Raw genomic sequence first — 21144 nt, forward strand, 5'->3', positions numbered from 1 at the left:
GCTCAGTGCTCAGCCTGCTGGTCTCTCCTTGTTCAGTCAGCAGCCAGGCTGCCCTGGTCAGCAGCAGTACAAGCTCAGTGCTCAGCCTGCTGGTCTCTCCTTGTTCAGTCAGCAGCCAGGCTGCCCTGGTCAGCAGCAGTACAAGCTCAGTGCTCAGCCTGCTGGTCTCTCCTTGTTCAGTTAGCAGCCAGGCTGCCCTGGTCAGCAGCAGTACAAGCTCAGTGCTCAGCCTGCTGGTCTCTCCTTGTTCAGTCAGCAGCCAGGCTGCCCTGGTCAGCAGCAGTACAAGCTCAGTGCTCAGCCTGCTGGTCTCTCCTTGTTCAGTCAGCAGCCAGGCTGCCCTGGTCAGCAGCAGTACAAGCTCAGTGCTCAGCCTTCTTGTCTCTCCTTGTACAGTCAGCAGCCAGGCTGCCCTGGTCAGCAGCAGTACAAGCTCAGTGCTCAGCCTGCTGGTCTCTCCTTGTTCAGTCAGCAGCCAGGCTGCCCTGGTCAGCAGCAGTACAAGCTCAGTGCTCAGCCTGCTGGTCTCTCCTTGTTCAGTCAGCAGCCAGGCTGCCCTGGTCAGCAGCAGTACAAGCTCAGTGCTCAGCCTGCTGGTCTCTCCTTGTTCAGTCAGCAGCCAGGCTGCCCTGGTCAGCAGCAGTACAAGCTCAGTGCTCAGCCTGTTCGTCTCTTTGTGTGTATTTGTGTGCAGGTTTGAGGAGCCAAGTTCACCACTGCTACTGAAATGCTGCAGAAACATGATCTCCTTAAGAGTTGGGCAGCAGTGTGGAGTAGTGGTTAGGGCTCTGGACTCCTGACCGGAGGGTCGTTGGTTCAAACCCAGGTGGGGGACATTGTTGCTGTACCCTTGAGCAAGGTACTTTACCTAGATTGCTCCAGTAAAAACCCAACTGTATAAATGGGTAATTGTATGTAAAAATAATGTGATATCTTCTAACAATTGTAAGTCGTCCTGGATAAGGGCGTCTGCTAAGAAATAAATAATAATAATAATAAACATGTTAATGTACATATGCCAGTCTGTGTCTGCGTGTGTGTGTGTGGGTGTGTCTCTCTGCGTGTGTGTGCGTGTGTGTGTGTGTGCGTGTGTGTGTGGGTGTGTGTGCGTGTGCGTGTGTGTGTGAGTGTGCGTGTGTGCGTGTGTGTGTTAATGTTTCAGTGTGGATGAGTCCCCTCCCCCGTGCCGTCCTCTCAACTCTAGTAACTGAGCTCAGAAACTCACCGCCTGCCTTCACTCCACATGGGCTCTGTGAGGCCCTTTCCAGAGGCATGTTCCCAGAAGTGAGCACAGACAGAGCTGAGAGGTTTGTGTGCTGAGGGAGAAGCTCCCACAGCTGGTACCTGGGTTGTGTTCCTGGAACAGACCCTTCATTGCAGCCCCATGCGAGCCTCGCTCCTCATTGAAATGCAGCAGGCATGCCCTCTCTGGCACACAAACATGTTGTTCGCTGGGCTTTTTGTTCTCAGGCTGAATAGATCCTGTTCCAAACTTTCTAAAGACGGTGTGACGCAGAGTTTGCTGTAGCTTCAGAGCTGAGCCTCCCTTTGCACAGAAGACACATCAGGGACTCCTCAAACAGCAGCTCCCTGTGCCCAGTGAGTGCTTCACCTGCATCTGTGCAGCAGCGGACACAGCAGCAATGAGCAGCAGGTGAATATAACATGTGACAGCGGGGCTCAGGTAGAGGCAGGGGCTGCAGGGGAAGCTCAGGTAGAGGCAGGGGCTGCAGGGGAAGCTCAGGTAGAGGCAGGGGCTGCAGTACAAACAATGGAACCGTACCTGGACAGTTCCGGTTCTCTGGCCCCCCTCCAGAGCTTAGATGGAGGAAGGCACCGTTTCTCATCTCCAGGGCTGCAGAAGTTTCGAGGAGTTCTTAGAGACAGGAAAGCAAAAGTCCTGTAATGCAGAGCTGGCCGGTGAATTGAGAAGTGTGCATGTTTGCTTTGGTTAGAAAGGCCTAGTTTTTGCTCTGTATCTGATCAATGCTTTTGTTAAGTTTGCTGAAGTTTAAAATACATTATTGTTGGGTCAGTGCCAGATTCAGACTGGGCCAAATGAATGAAGCCTTTGTCCCAGGGCACAGATTCCTTTCCATTTGAACTCAGCAAGTTATATTGCAGGTTTCCATGGCGCTGTATTAACTATAATTGAGGCTTGTGCCGTTGTTAAAAACCTTTCCAGTGGTGATGTGTTAATGATTCACAGTATCTACCTGACTGATTGTGTGTGTGTGTGTTGAAGTGGGATTATAAAGCACTGCAGTAATTGTACAGCTACCTGACTGCACTCACTGGTGGGAGCGACATCGTGTGAGACGCTCATCGTTTAAAAGTGCAGAGCAGTTAGAAGCAGTTTGAAAGCAGATTGACAGCTGCAGAAACTAGAGTGAAACTTACAAAAAAGAATAATAATAATAACATGGCCTTCAAGCCAGTAACTGTGACACCTGCATGATGTGGGAAATCCGAGAATACCCAGCAGAGCTCTGTCAAGCACATCACTGAGAACGTGGACAGGCTCCTAGAACGAACAGGAGACGACCCGGTGGTAGTCATCCACATCGGTACAAACAACATTGGAAGAGACAGGACAAGATCCCTGCAAAACAAATTCACAGAGCTAGGAAGGAAATTAAAAGACAAGACCAAAACTGTGGTATTTTCTGGGATACTGCCAGCGCCTTGCAAAGGACCATATGGACAGCTGGAAATACAAAATCAAAATGCATGGCTGAAATCGTGGTGCACACAGGAAGGCTTCACCTTTCTTGAACATTGGAGCACTTTCTACAACAAGGACTATCTATACAGGTGGGACGGACTGCACTTAAACAGAAAGGATCCTTGAGGAGGTTCAGAAGCATTAAAACTAGAAAGGAAGGGGGGAGAAATCAACAAAAAAACAGAAGAGAGACCACATCAAAACAAGAGCAACAACCCAGGTAAGACAGCCATTAAATGTATTTATCTAAAGGAGCTCTTAAAATAAGCAAATCCCCTGGGCTGGATGAGATCCTCCCAATAGTACTCAAAGAAATGAAAGAAGTTATTTACAAACCGCTAACCAAGATCATGCAACAGTCTCTTGACACAGGGGTTGTACAGACTGGAAAATTGCAAACGTAATACCGATCCACAAAAAGGGAGACAAAACTGAACCAGGTAACTACAGACCAATAAGCCTGACTTCTATTATATGTAAACTTACGGAAACTATAATAAGATCCAAAATGGAAAATTACCTATATGGTAACAATATCCTGGGAGACAGTCAGCATGGTTTTAGGAAAGGGAGATCGTGTCTAACTAACCTGCTTGACCTGCTTGAGGGTGCAACATTGAAAATGGATAACTGCAAAGCATACGACATGGTTTATTTAGATTTCCAGAAAGCTTTTGACAAAGTCCTGCATGAAAGATTGATTCTCAAACTGAACGCAGTAGGGATTCAAGGAAATGCATGCACATGGATTAGGGAGTGGTTAACATGTAGAAAACAGAAAGTACTGATTAGAGGAGAAACCTCAAAATGGAGCGAGGTAACCAGTGGTGTACCACAGGGATCAGTATTAGGTCCTCTGCTATTCCTAATCTACATTAATGATGTAGATTCTGGTATAGTAAGCAAACTTAAATTTGCAGAAGACACAAAAATAGGAGGAGTGGCAAACACTGTTGCAGCAGCAAAGGTCATTCAAAATGATCTAGACAGCATTCAGAACTGGGCAGACACATGGCAAATGACATTTAATAGAGAAAAGTGTAATGTACTGCACACGCAGGCAATAAAAATGTGCATTATAAATATCATATGGGAGATACTGTAATTGAAGAAGGAATCTATGAAAAAGACCTAGGAGTTTATATTGACTCAGAAATGTCTTCATCTAGACAATGTGGGGAAGCTATAAAAAAGACCAACAAGATGCTCGGATATATTGTGAGAAGTGTTGAATTTAAATCAAAGGAAGTAATGTTAAAACTTTACAATGCATTAGTAAGACCTCACCGAGAATATTGTGTTCAGTTCTGGTCACCTCGTTACAAAAAGGATATTGCTGCTCTAGAAAGAGTGCAAAGAAGAGCGACCAGAATTATCCCGGGTTTAAAAGGCATGTCGTATTTAGACAGGCCAAAAGCATTGAATCTATTTAGTCTTGAACAAAGAAGACTACGCGGTGATCTGATTCAAACATTCAAAATCCTAAAAGGTAAAGACAATGTCGACCCAGAGGACTTCTTTGACCTGAAAAAAGAAACATGGACCAGGGGTCACAAATGAAGATTAGATAAAGGGGCATTCAGAACAGAAAATAGGAGGCACTTTTTTACACAGAGAATTGTGAGGGTCTGGAACCAACTCCCCAGTAATGTTGTTGAAGCTGACACCCTGGGATCCTTCAAGAAGCTGCTTGATGAGATTCTGGAATCAATAAGCTACTAACAACAAACAAGCAAGATTCGCCTCGGTCACAGGCTGGCAGACCTCCTCACTGTCTCATGTTAGTGCTGCTTGTCTGACCTCATTACCCTGCTGAGGATGCAGGGAGGCGGGCAGTGCTGTCTCATTACCCTGCTGAGGATGCAGGGAGGCGGGCAGTGCTGTCTCATTACCCTGCTGAGGATGCAGGGAGGCGGGCAGTGCTGTCTCATTACCCTGCTGAGGATGCAGGGAGGCGGGCAGTGCTGTCTCATTACCCTGCTGAGGATGCAGGGAGGCGGGCAGTGCTGTCTCATTACCCTGCTGAGGATGCAGGGAGGCGGGCAGTGCTGTCTCATTACCCTGCTGAGGATGCAGGGAGGCGGGCAGTGCTGTCTCATTACCCTGCTGAGGATGCAGGGAGGCGGGCAGTGCTGTCTCATTACCCTGCTGAGGATGCAGGGAGGCGGGCAGTGCTGTGTCATTACCCTGCTGAGGATGCAGGGAGGCGGGCAGTGCTGTGTCATTACCCTGCTGAGGATGCAGGGAGGCGGGCAGTGCTGTGTCATTACCCTGCTGAGGATGCAGGGAGGCGGGCAGTGCTGTGTCATTACCCTGCTGAGGATGCAGGGAGGCGGGCAGTGCTGTCTCATTACCCTGCTGAGGATGCAGGGAGGCGGGCAGTGCTGTGTCATTACCCTGCTGAGGATGCAGGGAGGCGGGCAGTGCTGTCTCATTACCCTGCTGAGGATGCAGGGAGGCGGGCAGTGCTGTCTCATTACCCTGCTGAGGATGCAGGGAGGCGGGCAGTGCTGTGTCATTACCCTGCTGAGGATGCAGGGAGGCGGGCAGTGCTGTGTCATTACCCTGCTGAGGATGCAGGGAGGCAGGCAGTGCTGTCTCATTACCCTGCTGAGGATGCAGGGAGGCGGGCAGTGCTGTCTCATTACCCTGCTGAGGATGCAGGGAGGCGGGCAGTGCTGTCTCATTACCCTGCTGAGGATGCAGGGAGGCGGGCAGTGCTGTCTCATTACCCTGCTGAGGATGCAGGGAGGCGGGCAGTGCTGTCTCATTACCCTGCTGAGGATGCAGGGAGGCGGGCAGTGCTGTCTCATGACCCTGCTGAGGATGCAGGGAGGCGGGCAGTGCTGTGTCATTATCCTGCTGAGGATGTAATCTAGGGTAATGGAGATGCTGTGTTGCCTGCTTGTCTCTGTATCACTTACCTGTCTACTGAAGTGCTTGTTCAGTTATGATGAAACTTGTATCAGAATCGTGTTGAACTGCGTTTCCATGGTTCTGACAGCTGTAGTTCTGAATGTGGAGGGGATGAATGGCACTGCCATGCTCGTTATGATCGTACGCAGCAGCTGCCACTCTTCTTATGATTTATTACTGTTGTGTTTGTGAGGTGATAGGGTAAGGATTAGAGGTGATAGCTCCTGATCACACTGCAGACGTCATTCTCCGAGGTCACATGGAGGGGGTTCAGTGCAGACGTCATTCTCCGAGGTCACATGGAGGGGGTTCAGTACAGACGTCATTCTCTGAGGTCACATGGAGGGGGTTCAGTGCAGACGTCATTCTCCGAGGTCACATGGAGGGGGTTCAGTACAGACGTCATTCTCTGAGGTCACATGGAGGGGGTTCAGTGCAGACGTCATTCTCTGAGGTCACATGGAGGGGGTTCAGTGCAGACGTTATTCTCTGAGGTCACATGGAGGGGGTTCAGTGCAGATGTCATTCTCTGAGGCCCTGCAGTTAGTCTGGGGTCACATGGAGGGGGTTCTCTGCTCCTGGCGTCTGTGCTGGTGTTTATTTATTTGGCTTATGAAAGTGCTGTGACTTCATGTTACATGAGCACTGCACTGTATTCATTAACTATGGAATTATTTAATACATATTTATTGGTATGATGCCCTGTGGAATCTGAAACATTCCTCAGACTTGGCAAGCGTCTCCCCTCCCCTCCCCTCTCCTCTCCTCTCCCCTCTCCCCTCTCCCCTCTCCTCTCAGTCAGGTGCGTGCTGAGATGACTCGCGAGGACAGCACATCTCCTCTCCCCTCTCCTCTCTCTCCTCTCAGTCAGGTGCATGCTGAGATGACTCACGAGGACAGCACATCTCCTCTTCCCTCTCCCCTCTCTCCTCTTCCCTCTCCTCTCCTCTCAGTCAGGTGCGTGCTGAGGTGACTCGCGAGGACAGCACATCTCCTCCCCTCTCTCCAGGTGTACAGTGCCTGTCTGTAACCCCCCCTCTCTCCAGGTGTACAGTACCTGTCTGTAAGCCCCCTCTCTCCTCTCTCCTCTCTCCAGGTGTACAGTGCCTGTCTGTAACCCCCCCTCTCTCCAGGTGTACAGTACCTGTCTGTAAGCCCCCCCCTCTCCTCTCTCCAGGTGTACAGTACCTGTCTGTGAGCCCCCCCCCCCCTCCTCTCTCCAGGTGTACAGTACCTGTCTGTAAGCCCCCTCTCTCCTCTCTCCTCTCTCCAGGTGTACAGTACCTGTCTGTAAGCCCCCTCTCTCCTCTCTCCTCGTGTACAGTGCCTGTCTGTAACCCCCCCTCTCTCCAGGTGTACAGTACCTGTCTGTAACCCCCCTCTCTCCTCTCTCCAGGTGTACAGTGCCTGTCTGTAACCCCCCCTCTCTCCAGGTGTACAGTACCTGTCTGTAAGCCCCCCCTCTCTCCTCTCAGTCAGGTGCGTGCTGAGATGACTCGCGAGGATGGATCGCGGGAGGAGTTCTCTTATGACAGGATGCCGACGCTGGAGCGTGGAAGCCGGCAGGAGAACAGCAGCTACTCTGTGGAGGTGAAGGCCAGCGACCTGCAGCTCGCAGACAGATTCCCCTCCTGCTTGAGCTACCGAGCCTGGCTCTTCAGCATCCTCATCGGGGTGGGTTAACACGAGGGCAGCTTCTGACTCTGTACCCTGCCTTCCACACACACACAAACACACACTCCAACACAGACACTCAAACACAGACACACACACTCAAACACACACACTCCAACACACACACACAAACACAGACACTCCAACACAGACACTCAAACACAGACACACACACTCCAACACACACACTCCAACACACACACTCCAACACACACACACAAACACAGACACTCCAACACAGACACGCACTCAAACACAGACACTCAAACACACACACACAAACACAGACACACACACACACACAAACACAGACACACACACATAAACACACACACACACAAGCACAGACACTCAAACACAGACACACAAACACATAAGAACATAAGAAAGTTTATTGCACGCAGGCAATAAAAATGTGCATTATAAATATCATATGGGAGATACTGAAATTGAAGAAGGAATCAATGAAAAAGACCTAGGAGTATATGTTCACTCAGAAATGTCTTCATCTAGACAATGTGGGGAAGCTATAAAAAAGACCAACAAGATGCTTGGATATATTGTGAGAAGTGTTGAATTTAAATCAAAGGAAGTAATGTTAAAACTTTACAATGCATTAGTAAGACCTCACCGAGAATATTGTGTTCAGTTCTGGTCACCTCGTTACAAAAAGGATATTGCTGCTCTAGAAAGAGTGCAAAGAAGAGCAACCAGAATTATCCCAGGTTTAAAAGGCATGTCGTATGCAGACAGGCTAAAAGAAATGAATCTATTCAGTCTTGAACAAAGAAGACTACGCGGCGATCTGATTCAAACATTCAAAATCCTAAAAGGTATAGACAATGTCAACCCAGGGGACTTCTTTGACCTGAAAAAATAAACAAGGACCAGGGGTCACAAATGAAGGTTAGATAAAGGGGCATTCAGAACAGAAAATAGGAGGCACTTTTTTACACAGAGAATTGTGAGGGTCTGGAACCAACTCCCCAGTAATGTTGTTGAAGCTGACACCCTGGGATCCTTCAAGAAGCTGCTTGATGAGATTCTGGGATCAAACAAGCTACTAACAACCAAATAAGCAAGACGGCCGAATGGCCTCCTCTCGTTTGTAAACTTTCTTATGTTCTTATGTGTGAATCAGGCGAGGGGCTCCCCCTGCTGGAAGCTGTCTAAAGTGCCTGTCTGTGTTTCAGAGCAGTGTCCTGATCACGGCTGGCTTCTCTCTCTACCTGGGGAACGTGTTTCCAGCTGCCATGGATTACCTCCGCTGTGCCGCAGGTTCAGTAAGCACCCTCTACAGTCCTACTGGGGTTCTGCAGGCTGGGGGTGGAGGTGGATACAACAGAGAAGCCCTGATAACACATAGAGACCTCTGTGCCCCTGGGGTGACTCAGCAATAGGCTTTGCCATACAGCCAGGACTCAGCACCAGGTGTACAGGAGCTAGGTATAGTATGATAGCAGATGACTTGTTCCACATAGCCTATGATTTGCAGAACTCTATTGCCTCCTATTGTCTTCAGTCAGCATGGAGGCTCATCTCCGAGTTCATTGAGCAGAGCAGGTCTGCGGCACCCAAAGGGCTATTGATTGTTGCTCTGTGAATCCAGAACTAACAGGGTACTAGTTATAGTTCAGTGATCTCTGCTGCTCTGAATGAATGAACTAACAGGGTACTAGTTATAGTTCAGTGATCTCTGCTGCTCTGAATGAATGAACTAACAGGGTACTAGTTACAGTTCAGTGATCTCTGCTGCTCCCCTGAATGAATCCCGTTTACACAGGAATCAGTGTCTGTCTGATTCCTGCAGCTTCATTATTCCCCTTGTCTTGCAGAGCATTCCTGTTGCTGTGGTGAGCTTCGCGATCGCGAGGAATGGGAGGACTGTGGTAGGTTTGCTTTCCTCTTTACTGAGGTCCAGTGGGAGTGGCTCTGACTGATCTGTATTATCCAATGAGAATGCAGATCGAGGCGCAGCTCTGAAGGGGTGTGTCTTTGTCTCCGGCAGGTCTCCGATTACCAGGTCATGTTTGTGTCGGCGTTCGCTGTCACGACAACCTGCCTGGTGTGGTTCGGCTGCAAACTGGTGCTGAACCCAACAGCCATCAATGTGAGCATCACTGAGAGTCCTGTTGTGTGTGAGGGAGTGAGGGGGAGGGGGAGTGTGAGTGTGAGTGTGTGAGGGAGTGAGGGGGAGGGGGAGTTTGAGTGTGTGAGAGAGTGAGGGGGAGTGTGAGTGTGTGAGGGGGAGTGAGTGTGAGTGTGTGAGGGGGAGTGTGAGTGTGTGAGGGAGTGTGAGTGGGAGTGTGTGAGGGAGTGTGAGTGTGAGTGGGAGTGTGTGAGAGGGAGTGAGAGTGTGTGAGGGAGTGTGAGTGTGTGAGGGAGTGAGGGGGAGTGTGAGTGTGTGAGGGAGTGTGAGTGTGTGAGGGAGTGAGGGGGAGTGGGAGTGTGTGAGGGAGTGTGAGTGTGTGAGGGAGTGAGGGGGAGTGGGAGTGTGTGAGGGAGTGTGAGTGGGAGTGTGTGAGGGAGAGTGAGAGTTTGTGAGGGAGTGTCAGTGTGTGAGTGTGTGAGGGGGTGAGTGGGAGTGTGAGTGTGTGAAGGAGTGTGAGTGTGTGTGAGTGTGTGAGGGAGTGAGGGGGAGTGTGAGTGTGCGAGGGAATGTGAGTGTGTGAGTGAAAGTGTGTGATGGAGTGTGAATGTGAGTGTGTGAGGGGGAGTGAGTGTGTGTGTGAGGGAGTGAGGGGGAGTGTGAGTGTGAGTGTGTGAGGGGGTGTGAGTGTGAGTGTGTGAGGGAGTGAGGGGGAGTGTGAGTGTGAGTGTGTGAGGGGGTGTGAGAGTGTGTGAGGGAGTGTGAGTGTGAGTGAGTGTGTGAGGGAGTGAGGGGGAATGTGTGATTGGGAGTTTTTTCTATATGTGCATGAGAGAAAGAAAGAGTATGTGTGTCCACAACACTACACCCCTTGGTTTATTGAAAACAATATTCAAAAGTACAATATTATGAATCAAATTAATTGTATATACTATATATTTGAATATGCCTCCCCCTCCCCCTCCCCCTCTTGCTCTCCCCTTGCTCCTCTCCCTCGTTCTCCCCCTCTCACTCTCCCCCTTGCTCCCCCCTCCCTTCCTCCCCTTTCCCCCTCTCTCCAGATCAATTTCAACCTGATCTTATTGATCCTGCTGGAGATCCTGATGGCGAGCACAGTGATCCTCTCTGCCCGCTCCTCTGAGGAGTGCTGCAGCCGCAGGAAGGTAGAACCCGCTCCTCCATCACACCATCCTCCCTTCTTCACTGATGCCATCCCTCTCTCTCCCTGACTGCCTCACTCACACCATCCTCCCCTCTCCCTGGCTCACAGTGATTCACTGACTCCTCCCCTCTCCCTGGCTCAGTGATTCACTGACTCCTCCCCTCTCCCTGGCTCACAGTGATTCACTGACTCCTCCCCTCTCCCTGGCTCAGTGATTCACTGACTCCTCCCCTCTCCCTGGCTCACAGTGATTCAATGACTCCTCCCCTCTCCCTGGCTCACAGTGATTCACTGACTCCTCCCCTCTCCCTGGCTCACAGTGATTCACTGACTCCTCCCCTCTCCCTGGCTCACAGTGATTCAATGACTCCTCCCCTCTCCCTGGCTCACAGTGATTCACTGACTCCTCCCCTCTCCCTGGCTCACAGTGATTCACTGACTCCTCCCCTCTCCCTGGCTCACAGTGATTCACTGACTCCTCCCCTCTCCCTGGCTCACAGTGATTCACTGACTCCTCCCCTCTCCCTGGCTCACAGTGATTCACTGACTCCTCCCCTCTCCCTGGCTCACAGTGATTCACTGACTCCTCCCCTCTCCCTGGCTCACAGCGATTCACTGACTCCTCCCCTCTCCCTGGCTCAGTGATTCACTGACTCCTCCCCTCTCCCTGGCTCACAGTGATTCACTGACTCCTCCCCTCTCCCTGGCTCAGTGATTCACTGACTCCTCCCCTCTCCCTGGCTCACAGTGATTCACTGACTCCTCCCCTCTCCCTGGCTCACAGTGATTCACTGACTCCTCCCCTCTCCCTGGCTCACAGTGATTCAATGACTCCTCCCCTCTCCCTGGCTCACAGTGATTCACTGACTCGTCCCCTCTCCCTGGCTCACAGTGATTCACTGACTCCTCCCCTCTCCCTGGCTCACAGTGATTCACTGACTCCTCCCCTCTCCCTGGCTCACAGTGATTCACTGACTCCTCCCCTCTCCCTGGCTCACAGCGATTCACTGACTCCTCCCCTCTCCCTGGCTCAGTGATTCACTGACTCCTCCCCTCTCCCTGGCTCACAGTGATTCAATGACTCCTCCCCTCTCCCTGGCTCACAGCGATTCACTGAATCCTCCCCTCTCCCTGGCTCACAGTGATTCACTGACTCCTCCCCTCTCCCTGGCTCACAGTGATTCACTGACTCCTCCCCTCTCCCTGCCTCACAGTGGTTTCCAAAGCCCTTCGTGTAATACACTAAGCTGCTATAGTAATCCTCCAGTCCTGTAGGAGCAGTAGAGTGAGAACAGTCATGATACCTGCAGTCACCTCTTTCTCTTTGTGTTTCAGCCTCACGCCTGTGACTCTGGCTTCTTGAACCCCATCATCTTCCCCACGCGCATCCTCAAGTCCTACTCTGTGAGTAATGAATCGGGAATGAGTGTGAGTCCTGTATAGATACTGGAGTGTGGGGTCTGTATAGATACTGGAGTGTGGGGTCTGTATAGATACTGGAGTGTGGGGTCTGTATAGATACTGGAGTGTGAGTCCTGTATAGATACTGGAGTGTGAGTCCTGTATAGATACTGGAGTGTGGGGTCTGTATAGATACTGGAGTGTGAGTCCTATATAGATACTGGAGTGTGGGGTCTGTATAGATACTGGAGTGTGGGGTCAGTATAGATACTGGAGTGTGGGGTCTGTATAGATACTGGAGTGTGAGTCCTGTATAAATACTGGAGTGTGGGGTCTGTATAGATACTGGAGTGTGAGTCCTGTATAGATACTGGAGTGTGAGTCCTGTATAGATACTGGAGTGTGAGTCCTGTATAGATACTGGAGTGTGAGTCCTGTATAGATACTGGAGTGTGGGGTCTGTATAGATACTGGAGTGTGGGGTCTGTATAGATACTGGAGTGTGAGTCCTGTATAGATACTGGAGTGTGAGTCCTGTATAGATACTGGAGTGTGGGGTCTGTATAGATACTGGAGTGTGAGTCCTGTATAGATACTGGAGTGTGGGGTCTGTATAGACACTGGAGTGTGAGTCCTGTATAGATACTGGAGTGTGAGTCCTGTATAGACACTGGAGTGTGGGGTCTGTATAGACACTGGAGTGTGGGGTCTGTATAGATACTGGAGTGTGGGGTCTGTATAGATAATGGAGTGTGGGGTCTGTGTAGATACTGGAGTGTGAGTTCTGTATAGATACTGGAGTGTGAGTCCTGTATAGACACTGGAGTGTGAGTCCTGCATAGATACTGGAGTGTGGGGTCTGTATAGATACTGGAGTGTGGGGTCTGTATAGACACTGGAGTGTGAGTCCTGTATAGATACTGGACTGTGAGTCCTGTATAGATACTGGAGTGTGGAGTCCTGTATAGATACTGGAGTGTGGGGTCTGTATAGATACTGGAGTGTGGGGTCTGTATAGAAACTGGAGTGTGAGTCCTGTATAGATACTGGAGTGTGGAGTTCTGTATAGATACTGGAGTGTGGGGTCTGTATAGAAACTGGAGTGTGAGTCCTGTATAGATACTGGAGTGTGGGGTCTGTATAGAAACTGGAGTGTGAGTCCTGTATAGATACTGGAGTGTGAGTCCTGTGTAGATACTGGAGTGTGGGGTCTGTATAGACACTGGAGTGTGGGGTCTGTATAGATAATGGAGTGTGGGGTCTGTATAGATACTGGAGTGTGAGTTCTGTATAGATACTGGAGTGTGGGGTCTGTATAGATACTGGAGTGTGGGGTCTGTATAGATACTGGAGTGTGGGGTCTGTATAGATACTGGAGTGTGGAGTCCTGTATAGATACTGGAGTGTGAGTCCTGTATAGATACTGGAGTGTGAGTCCTGTAAAGATACCGGAGTGTGGGGTCTGTATAGATAATGGAGTGTGAGTCCTGTATAGACACTGGAGTGTGGGGTCTGTATAGATACTGGAGTGTGAGTCCTGTATAGATACTGGAGTGTGAGTCCTGTATAGACACTGGAGTGTGGGGTCTGTATAGATACTGGAGTGTGAGTCCTGTATAGACACTGGAGTGTGGGGTCTGTATAGATACTGGAGTGTGAGTCCTGTATAGATACTGGAGTGTGAGTCCTGTATAGATACTGGAGTCTGAGTCCTGTATAGATACTGGAGTGTGAGTCCTGTATAGATACTGGACTGTGAGTTCTGTATAGACACTGGAGTGTGGGGTCTGTATAGATACTGGAGTTTCTGGAGTTTTGTTTGAACACATTTATCATATACTCTCTTCCCTGTCTCTGTCCTTGCAAGGTGATTGAATTGATAGTGGGGATCTCAGCTGTGTTTGGTGGGATCATCGCCCTCAATACGGATGTTCTGGTCCCGGGACCCTACCTGTCTGCCACCTTCTTCTGGATACTAGTGGCTGTGAGTACCGCAAAAGCAAGCCAGTGCAGTGTACTAGACAGGGCGGTGAACAGCACAGAACAGTGTACAGGACAGTGTTAGAGCTCAGAGTACAGGACAGTGTTAGAGCTCAGAGTACAGGACAGTGTTAGAGCTCAGTGTACAGGACAGGACAGTGTTAGAGCTCAGAGTACAGGACAGTGTTAGAGCTCAGTGTACAGGACAGGACAGTGTTAGAGCTCAGAGTACAGGACAGTGTTAGAGCTCAGTGTACAGGACAGGACAGTGTTAGAGCTCAGAGTACAGGACAGTGTTAGAGCTCAGTGTACAGGACAGGACAGTGTTAGAGCTCAGAGTACAGGACAGTATTAGAGCTCAGTCTACAGGACAGTGTTAGAGCTCAGTGTACAGGACAAGACAGTGTTAGAGCTCAGAGTACAGGACAGTATTAGAGCTCAGTGTACAGGACAGTGTTAGAGCTCAGAGTACAGGACAGGACAGTGTTAGAGCTCAGAGTACAGGACAGGACAGTGTTAGAGCTCAGAGTACAGGACAGTATTAGAGCTCAGTGTACAGGACAGTGTTAGAGCTCAGTGTACAGGACAGTGTTAGAGCTCAGTGTACAGGATAGTGTTAGAGCTCAGAGTACAGGACAGTGTTAGCGCTCAGTGTACAGGACAGTGTTAGAGCTCAGAGTACAGGACAGTGTTAGAGCTCAGAGTACAGGACAGGACAGTGTTAGAACTCAAAGTACAGGACAGTATTAGAGCTCAGTGTACAGGACAGTGTTAGAGCTCAGAGTACAGGACAGTGTTAGAGCTCAGTGTACAGGACAGTGTTAGAGCTCAGAGTACAGGACAGTGTTAGAGCTCAGAGTACAGGACAGGACAGTGTTAGAGCTCAGTGTACAGGACAGTGTTAGAGCTCAGAGTACAGGACAGTGTTAGAGCTCAGTGTACAGGACAGTGTTAGAGCTCAGAGTACAGGACAGTGTTAGAGCTCAGAGTACAGGACAGTGTTAGAACTCAGAGTACAGGACAGTGTTAGAGCTCAGAGTACAGGACAGTGTTAGAGCTCAGTGTACAGGACAGTGTTAGAGCTCAGAGTACAGGACAGTGTTAGAGCTCAGAGTACAGGACAGTATTAGAGCTCAGAGTACAGGACAGTGTTAGAACTCAGAGTACAGGACAGTGTTAGAGCTCAGAGTACAGTACAGTGTTAGAGCTCAGAGTACAGGACAGTATTAGAGCTCAGTGTACAGGACAGTGTTAGAGCTCAGAGTACAGGACAGTATTAGAGCTCAGAGTACAGGACAGTGTTAGAACTCAGAGTACAGGACAGTGTTAGAGCTCAGAGTACAGTACAGTGTTAGAGCTCAGAGTACAGGACAGTATTAGAGCTCAGTGTACAGGACAGTGTTAGAGCTCAGAGTACAGGACAGTATTAGAGCTCAGAGTACAGGACAGTGTTAGAACTCAGAGTACAGGACAGTGTTAGAGCTCAGAGTACAGGACAGTGTTAGAGCTCAGTGTATAGGACAGTGTTAGAGCTCAGAGTACAGGACAGTGTTAGAGCTCAGAATACAGGGCAGTGTTAGAGCTCAGTGTACAGGACAGTGTTAGAGCTCAGAGTACAGGACAGTGTTAGAACTCAGAATACAGGACAAGACAGTGTTAGAGCTCAGTGTACAGGACAAGACAGTGTTAGAGCTCAGAGTACAGGACGGTGTTAGAGCTCAGAGTACAGGACAGTGTTAGAGCTCAGTGTACAGGACAAGACAGTGTTAGAGCTCAGTGTACAGGACAGGGCAGTGTTAGAGCTCAGAGTACAGGACAGGACAGTGTTAGAGCTCAGTGTACAGGACAGGGCAGTGTTAGAGCTCAGTGTACAGGACTGGACAGGACAGTGTTAGAGCTCAGTGTACAGGACAGGGCAGTGTTAGAGCTCAGTGTACAGGACTGGAAAGGACAGTGTTAGAGCTCAGAGTACAGGACAAGACAGTGTTAGAGCTCAGAGTACAGGACGGTGTTAGAGCTCAGAGTACAGGACAGTGTTAGAGCTCAGAGTACAGGACAGTGTTAGAGCTCAGTGTACAGGACAGTGTTAGAGCTCAGAGTACAGGATAGTGTTAGCGCTCAGTGTACAGGACAGTGTTAGAGCTCAGAGTACAGGACAGTGTTAGAGCTCAGTGTACAGGACAGTGTTAGAGCTCAGAGTACAGGACAGTGTTAGCGCTCAGTGTACAGGACAGTGTTAGAGCTCAGAGTACAGGACAGTGTTAGAGCTCAGTGTACAGGACAGTGTTAGAGCTCAGAGTACAGGACAGTGTTAGAGCTCAGAGTACAGGACAGTATTAGAGCTCAGAGTACAGGATAGTGTTAGCGCTCAGTGTACAGGACAGTGTTAGAGCTCAGAGTACAGGACAGTGTTAGAGCTCAGTGTACAGGACAGTGTTAGAGCTCAGAGTACAGGACAGTGTTAGCGCTCAGTGTACAGGACAGTGTTAGAGCTCAGAGTACAGGACAGTGTTAGAGCTCAGTGTACAGGACAGTGTTAGAGCTCAGAGTACAGGACAGTGTTAGAGCTCAGAGTACAGGACAGTGTTAGAGCTCAGAGTACAGGACAGTGTTAGAGCTCAGTGTATAGGACAGTGTTAGAGCTCAGAGTACAAGACAGGGCAGTGTTAGTGCTCAGTCTAAGGAGATGATTTTCTCACAGGCAAAGCAGAACAATATGAGTTAATAGCAGGGATGTAATCCTGTTGTTGATGTGACTACTAACCTGCTGGCCCTCTGTCTGCAGTGTTTCCCGAGTGCCATTGCCAGCCATGTAGCAGCAGAGTATCCCAACAAGTGTCTGGTAAGTGATCCCAGAACAGAACCGCTGAGTACGCTGCAATAGAGCATCACTCAGACTGAACACGGCTCTCAATACCACCCCCCTCGGAGTCACAAAATACCACTTATCTAAACACTGTATCAACAGAGCATCACTCAGACTGAACACGACTCTCAATACCCCCCCCCTCGGAGTCACAAAATACCACTTATCTAAACACTGTATCAACAGAGCATCACTCAGACTGAACACGGCTCTCAATACCACCCCCTCGGAGTCACAAAATACCACTTATCTAAACACTGTATCAACAGAGCATCACTCAGACTGAACACGGCTCTCAATACCACACCTCTCTAATGTTGTATAACAGCCCTGCGCTGGTCTCTAATGTTGTATAACAGCCCTGCGCTGGTCTCTAATGTTGTATAACAGCCCTGTGCTGGTCTCTAATGTTGTATAACAGCCCTGCGCTGGTCTCTAATGTTGTATAACAGCCCTGCGCTGGTCTCTAATGTTGTATAACAGCCCTGCGCTGGTCTCTAATGTTGTATAACAGCCCTGTGCTGGTCTCTAATGTTGTATAACAGCCCTGTGCTGGTCTCTAATGTTGTATAACAGCCCTGCGCTGGTCTCTAATGTTGTTTAACAGCCCTGCGCTGGTCTCTAATGTTGTATAACAGCCCTGCGCTGGTCTCTAATGTTGTATAACAGCCCTGCGCTGGTCTCTAATGTTGTATAACAGCCCTGTGCTGGTCTCTAATGTTCTCTGTGCTGCCCTGCTGCTCTGCAGGTGGAGGTACTGATTGCTATCGGCAGTGTCACCTCCCCGCTGCTTTTCTCTGCCTCGGGGTACCTGTCCGTCAGCATCATGAGCTTCATTAACATCTTCCTCCACGAGCTGCCTGCTGCCAAGGTGAGCCCTGCTCTGACCCTGCTTTCTCCCAGCCTGACCCCTCAGCCCATGGGACCAACTGAACACCTGCACAGCCTCCAGTAGGAACTCTGACCATACCGTTTTAGTCTGGAGCTGCAGTTGCTGAACTTACTGTTATTTCTGACAAGTTTCGTTTCTTAGTTTCAGTGCTGGACTGCGCTGTATTACAGACCCAAACTCCTAATCATGTTTACTGGTTCAGAAATACCAGTGTGGTCAGTGTAACAGCAGCACTGTGTATTCCACAACTGAGTGTGTTTTGTAATCGTCAGCAATCCTACGACGTGCTGCTGCTAATCCTGATGGTGCTGCTGCTGATCCAGGCGTTCCTCACTTTGGCGACTGTGATCCACTGTGTCGCCTACAAGACTGAGCTCCGCCTGGCCCAACCCAGCTGGAGCAGCGGCCCCTTCATACAGCACGAGCCCCAGCCCACAGAGGTACAGTGAACTGCTACTGAATACCTGCCCCGTGTACCTGCCCCTCTCTCACTGCTACTGAATACCCGCCCCTCTCTCACTGCTACTGAATACCTGCCCTGTGTACCTGCCCCTCTCTCACTGCTATTGAACACCTGCCCCTCTCTCACTGCTACTGAATACCTGCCCTGTGTACCTGCCCCTCTCACATGGTTAGGGAATCCTTGCCCCTCTCACATGGTTAGGGAATCCTTGCCCCTGTGTAGCTGCCCCTCTCACATGGTTAGGGAATCCTTGCCCCTGTGTAGCTGCCCCTCTCACATGGTTAGGGAATCCTTGCCCCTGTGTAGCTGCCCCTCTCACATGATTAGGGAATCCTTGCCCCTGTGTAGCTGCCCCTCTCACATGGTTAGGGAATCCTTGCCCCTCTCACATGGTTAGGGAATCCTTGCCCCTCTCACATGGTTAGGGAATCCTTGCCCCTGTGTAGCTGCCCCTCTCACATGGTTAGGGAATCCTTGCCCCTGTGTAGTTGCCCCTCTCACATGGTTAGGGAATCCTTGCCCCTGTGTAGCTGCCTCTCACATGGTTAGGGAATCCTTGCCCCTGTGTAGCTGCCCCTCTCACATGGTTAAGGAATCCTTGCCCCTGTGTAGCTGCCCCTCTCACATGGTTAGGGAATCCTTGCCCCTGTGTAGCTGCCCCTCTCACATGGTTAGGGAATCCTTGCCCCTGTGTAGCTGCCCCTCTCACATGGTTAGGGAATCCTTGCCCCTGTGTAGCTGCCTCTCACATGGTTAGGGAATCCTTGCCCCTGTGTAGCTGCCCCTCTCACATGGTTAGGGAATCCTTGCCCCTGTGCAGCTGCCCCTCTCACATGGTTAGGGAATCCCTGCCCCTGTATGTGTTCAATACCTGCTTCTCTCACACGATGCTGCACTGACAGGCAGGCATGGCTGGGGGAGCCGGACTTGGCTGGGCAGTCGGGTGCAGTTCAGTGATAGCGTGTTGAGGATGGACATGCTGCTTACCTGGCCTTCCTCTTCCAGGTTCCCAATGGCACCATGAAGGACTTCGACAAGGACAAGGCGTGGAAGGCAGTGGTGGTGCAGATGGCACAATGAAGAGGGAGGGGGAGTCTGACTGGCTCTCAGATTAGCCTCTCTTTCTGTGAAGTCCAGCCAACCCAGAGCAGCTGAATGGTCCTGAACTCAACGTGGGTTTTACCCTGAACACATTGTAGCGTTATATAAATATTACTCACATGATATTTAGCTGCTCAAGCAGCCCCCCCTGCTTCTAACAACACAGGGGAGGTTTCACTAACATCAGTGTCTGAACCTGCAATGTTGTAACAACCAGCTAACCGTATGCAGTCCTTAGCTTGGAGATGTAATATAGTGAAATACAGAACTCCTTATTTTTATATTCAGTAGGTATCTATTTAACTGAGCTTATTTCAGTGCTTATAAAACAGCATTGTTTTGTCTATGGTACAATCTGTTGCTGTTCCAATAAAGCCATGTGTGTCTCTTTTCTGCTCTGTAGTGTGTTTCCCAGCACTGGGAGCTGACAGGCTCCTCATACAAACACACAGGAACAGAAACAGGGTAACCTGAGTGGATACAAACAGTCTAACTGGGATATAAAATACGAGGACAGCCTGAGGTTCAAACACAACACTGAAACAGTGAGCATACACAACACTGAGGGGATCACTGCAGGGCGTGCAGAGGGATAAAGGATCACTGCAGGGGGTGCAGAGGGGATCACTGCAGGGTGTGCAGGGGGATAGAGGATCACTGCAGGGCGTGCAGAGGGATAGAGGATCACTGCAGGGCGTGCAGAGGGGATCACTGCAGGGGGTGCAGAGGGGATCACTGCAGGGGGTGCAGAGGGATAGAGGATCACTGCAGGGCGTGCAGAGGGATAGAGGATCACTGCAGGGCGTGCAGAGGGGATCACTGCAGGGTGTGCAGAGGGGATCACTGCAGGGTGTGCAGAGGGATAGAGGATCACTGCAGGGCGTGTAGAGGGGATCACTACAGGGCGTGCAGAGGGGATCACTGCAGGGTGTGCAGAGGGGATCACTGCAGGGTGTGCAGGGGGGATAGCAGATCACTGCAGGGTGTGCAGGGGGATAGAGGATCACTGCAGGGCGTGCAGAGGGGATCACTGCAGGGTGTGCAGGGGGGATAGCAGATCACTGCAGGGTGTGCAGAGGGATAGAGGATCACTGCAGGGCGTGCAGAGGGGATCACTGCAGGGTGTGCAGAGGGGATCACTGCAGGGTGTGCAGGGGGGATAGCAGATCACTGCAGGGTGTGCAGAGGGATAGAGGATCACTGCAGGGCGTGCAGAGGGGATCACTGCAGGGTGTGCAGGGGGATAGAGGATCACTGCAGGGCGTGCAGAGGGATAGAGGATCACTGCAGGGCGTGCAGAGGGGATCACTGCAGGGGGTGCAGAGGGGATCACTGCAGGGTGTGCAGAGGGATAGAGGATCACTGCAGGGCGTGCAGAGGGATAGAGGATCACTGCAGGGCGTGCAGAGGGGATCACTGCAGGGGGTGCAGAGGGGATCACTGCAGGGTGTGCAGAGGGATAGAGGATCACTGCAGGGCGTGCAGAGGGGATCACTGCAGGGTGTGCAGAGGGGATCACTGCAGGGTGTGCAGGGGGGATAGCAGATCACTGCAGGGTGTGCAGAGGGATAGAGGATCACTGCAGGGCGTGCAGAGGGGATCACTGCAGGGTGTGCAGGGGGATAGAGGATCACTGCAGGGCGTGCAGAGGGATAGAGGATCACTGCAGGGCGTGCAGAGGGGATCACTGCAGGGGGTGCAGAGGGGATCACTGCAGGGTGTGCAGAGGGATAGAGGATCACTGCAGGGCGTGCAGAGGGATAGAGGATCACTGCAGGGCGTGCAGAGGGGATCACTGCAGGGGGTGCAGAGGGATAGAGGATCACTGCAGGGCGTGCAGAGGGGATCACTGCAGGGTGTGCAGGGGGATAGAGG

The 21144-nt window shown here is 50.7% G+C and overlaps 1 protein-coding gene across 3 annotated transcripts; it reads left to right on the forward strand.

Moving 5' to 3' along the window:
- Nucleotides 1–1502: 1502 nt before the first annotated feature.
- LOC117415207 (membrane protein MLC1) lies at nt 1503–19660 on the forward strand. 3 transcript variants are annotated; one of them, XM_034916614.2, is made up of 12 exons: nt 1504–1654; nt 7117–7315; nt 8509–8598; nt 9151–9204; nt 9324–9425; nt 10466–10567; nt 11902–11970; nt 13835–13951; nt 16733–16789; nt 17562–17684; nt 17978–18145; nt 19174–19660. In XM_034916614.2, the coding sequence occupies exons 1-12, from the start codon at nt 1644–1646 to the stop codon at nt 19246–19248; spliced, it is 1167 nt and encodes a 388-aa protein (XP_034772505.1). In that variant the 5' UTR covers nt 1504–1643; the 3' UTR covers nt 19249–19660. The 3 variants fall into 3 exon arrangements, with proteins under 3 accessions (XP_058876890.1, XP_034772505.1, XP_034772506.1); XM_034916615.2 differs by lacking the exon at nt 1504–1654 and adding an exon at nt 1815–2945; XM_059020907.1 differs by lacking the exon at nt 10466–10567 and having other exon boundaries at nt 1503–1654.
- Nucleotides 19661–21144: the final 1484 nt, after the last annotated feature.

Source organism: Acipenser ruthenus, unplaced genomic scaffold (genome assembly GCF_902713425.1).
Source record: "Acipenser ruthenus unplaced genomic scaffold, fAciRut3.2 maternal haplotype, whole genome shotgun sequence".
Classification (NCBI taxonomy): domain Eukaryota; kingdom Metazoa; phylum Chordata; class Actinopteri; order Acipenseriformes; family Acipenseridae; genus Acipenser; species Acipenser ruthenus.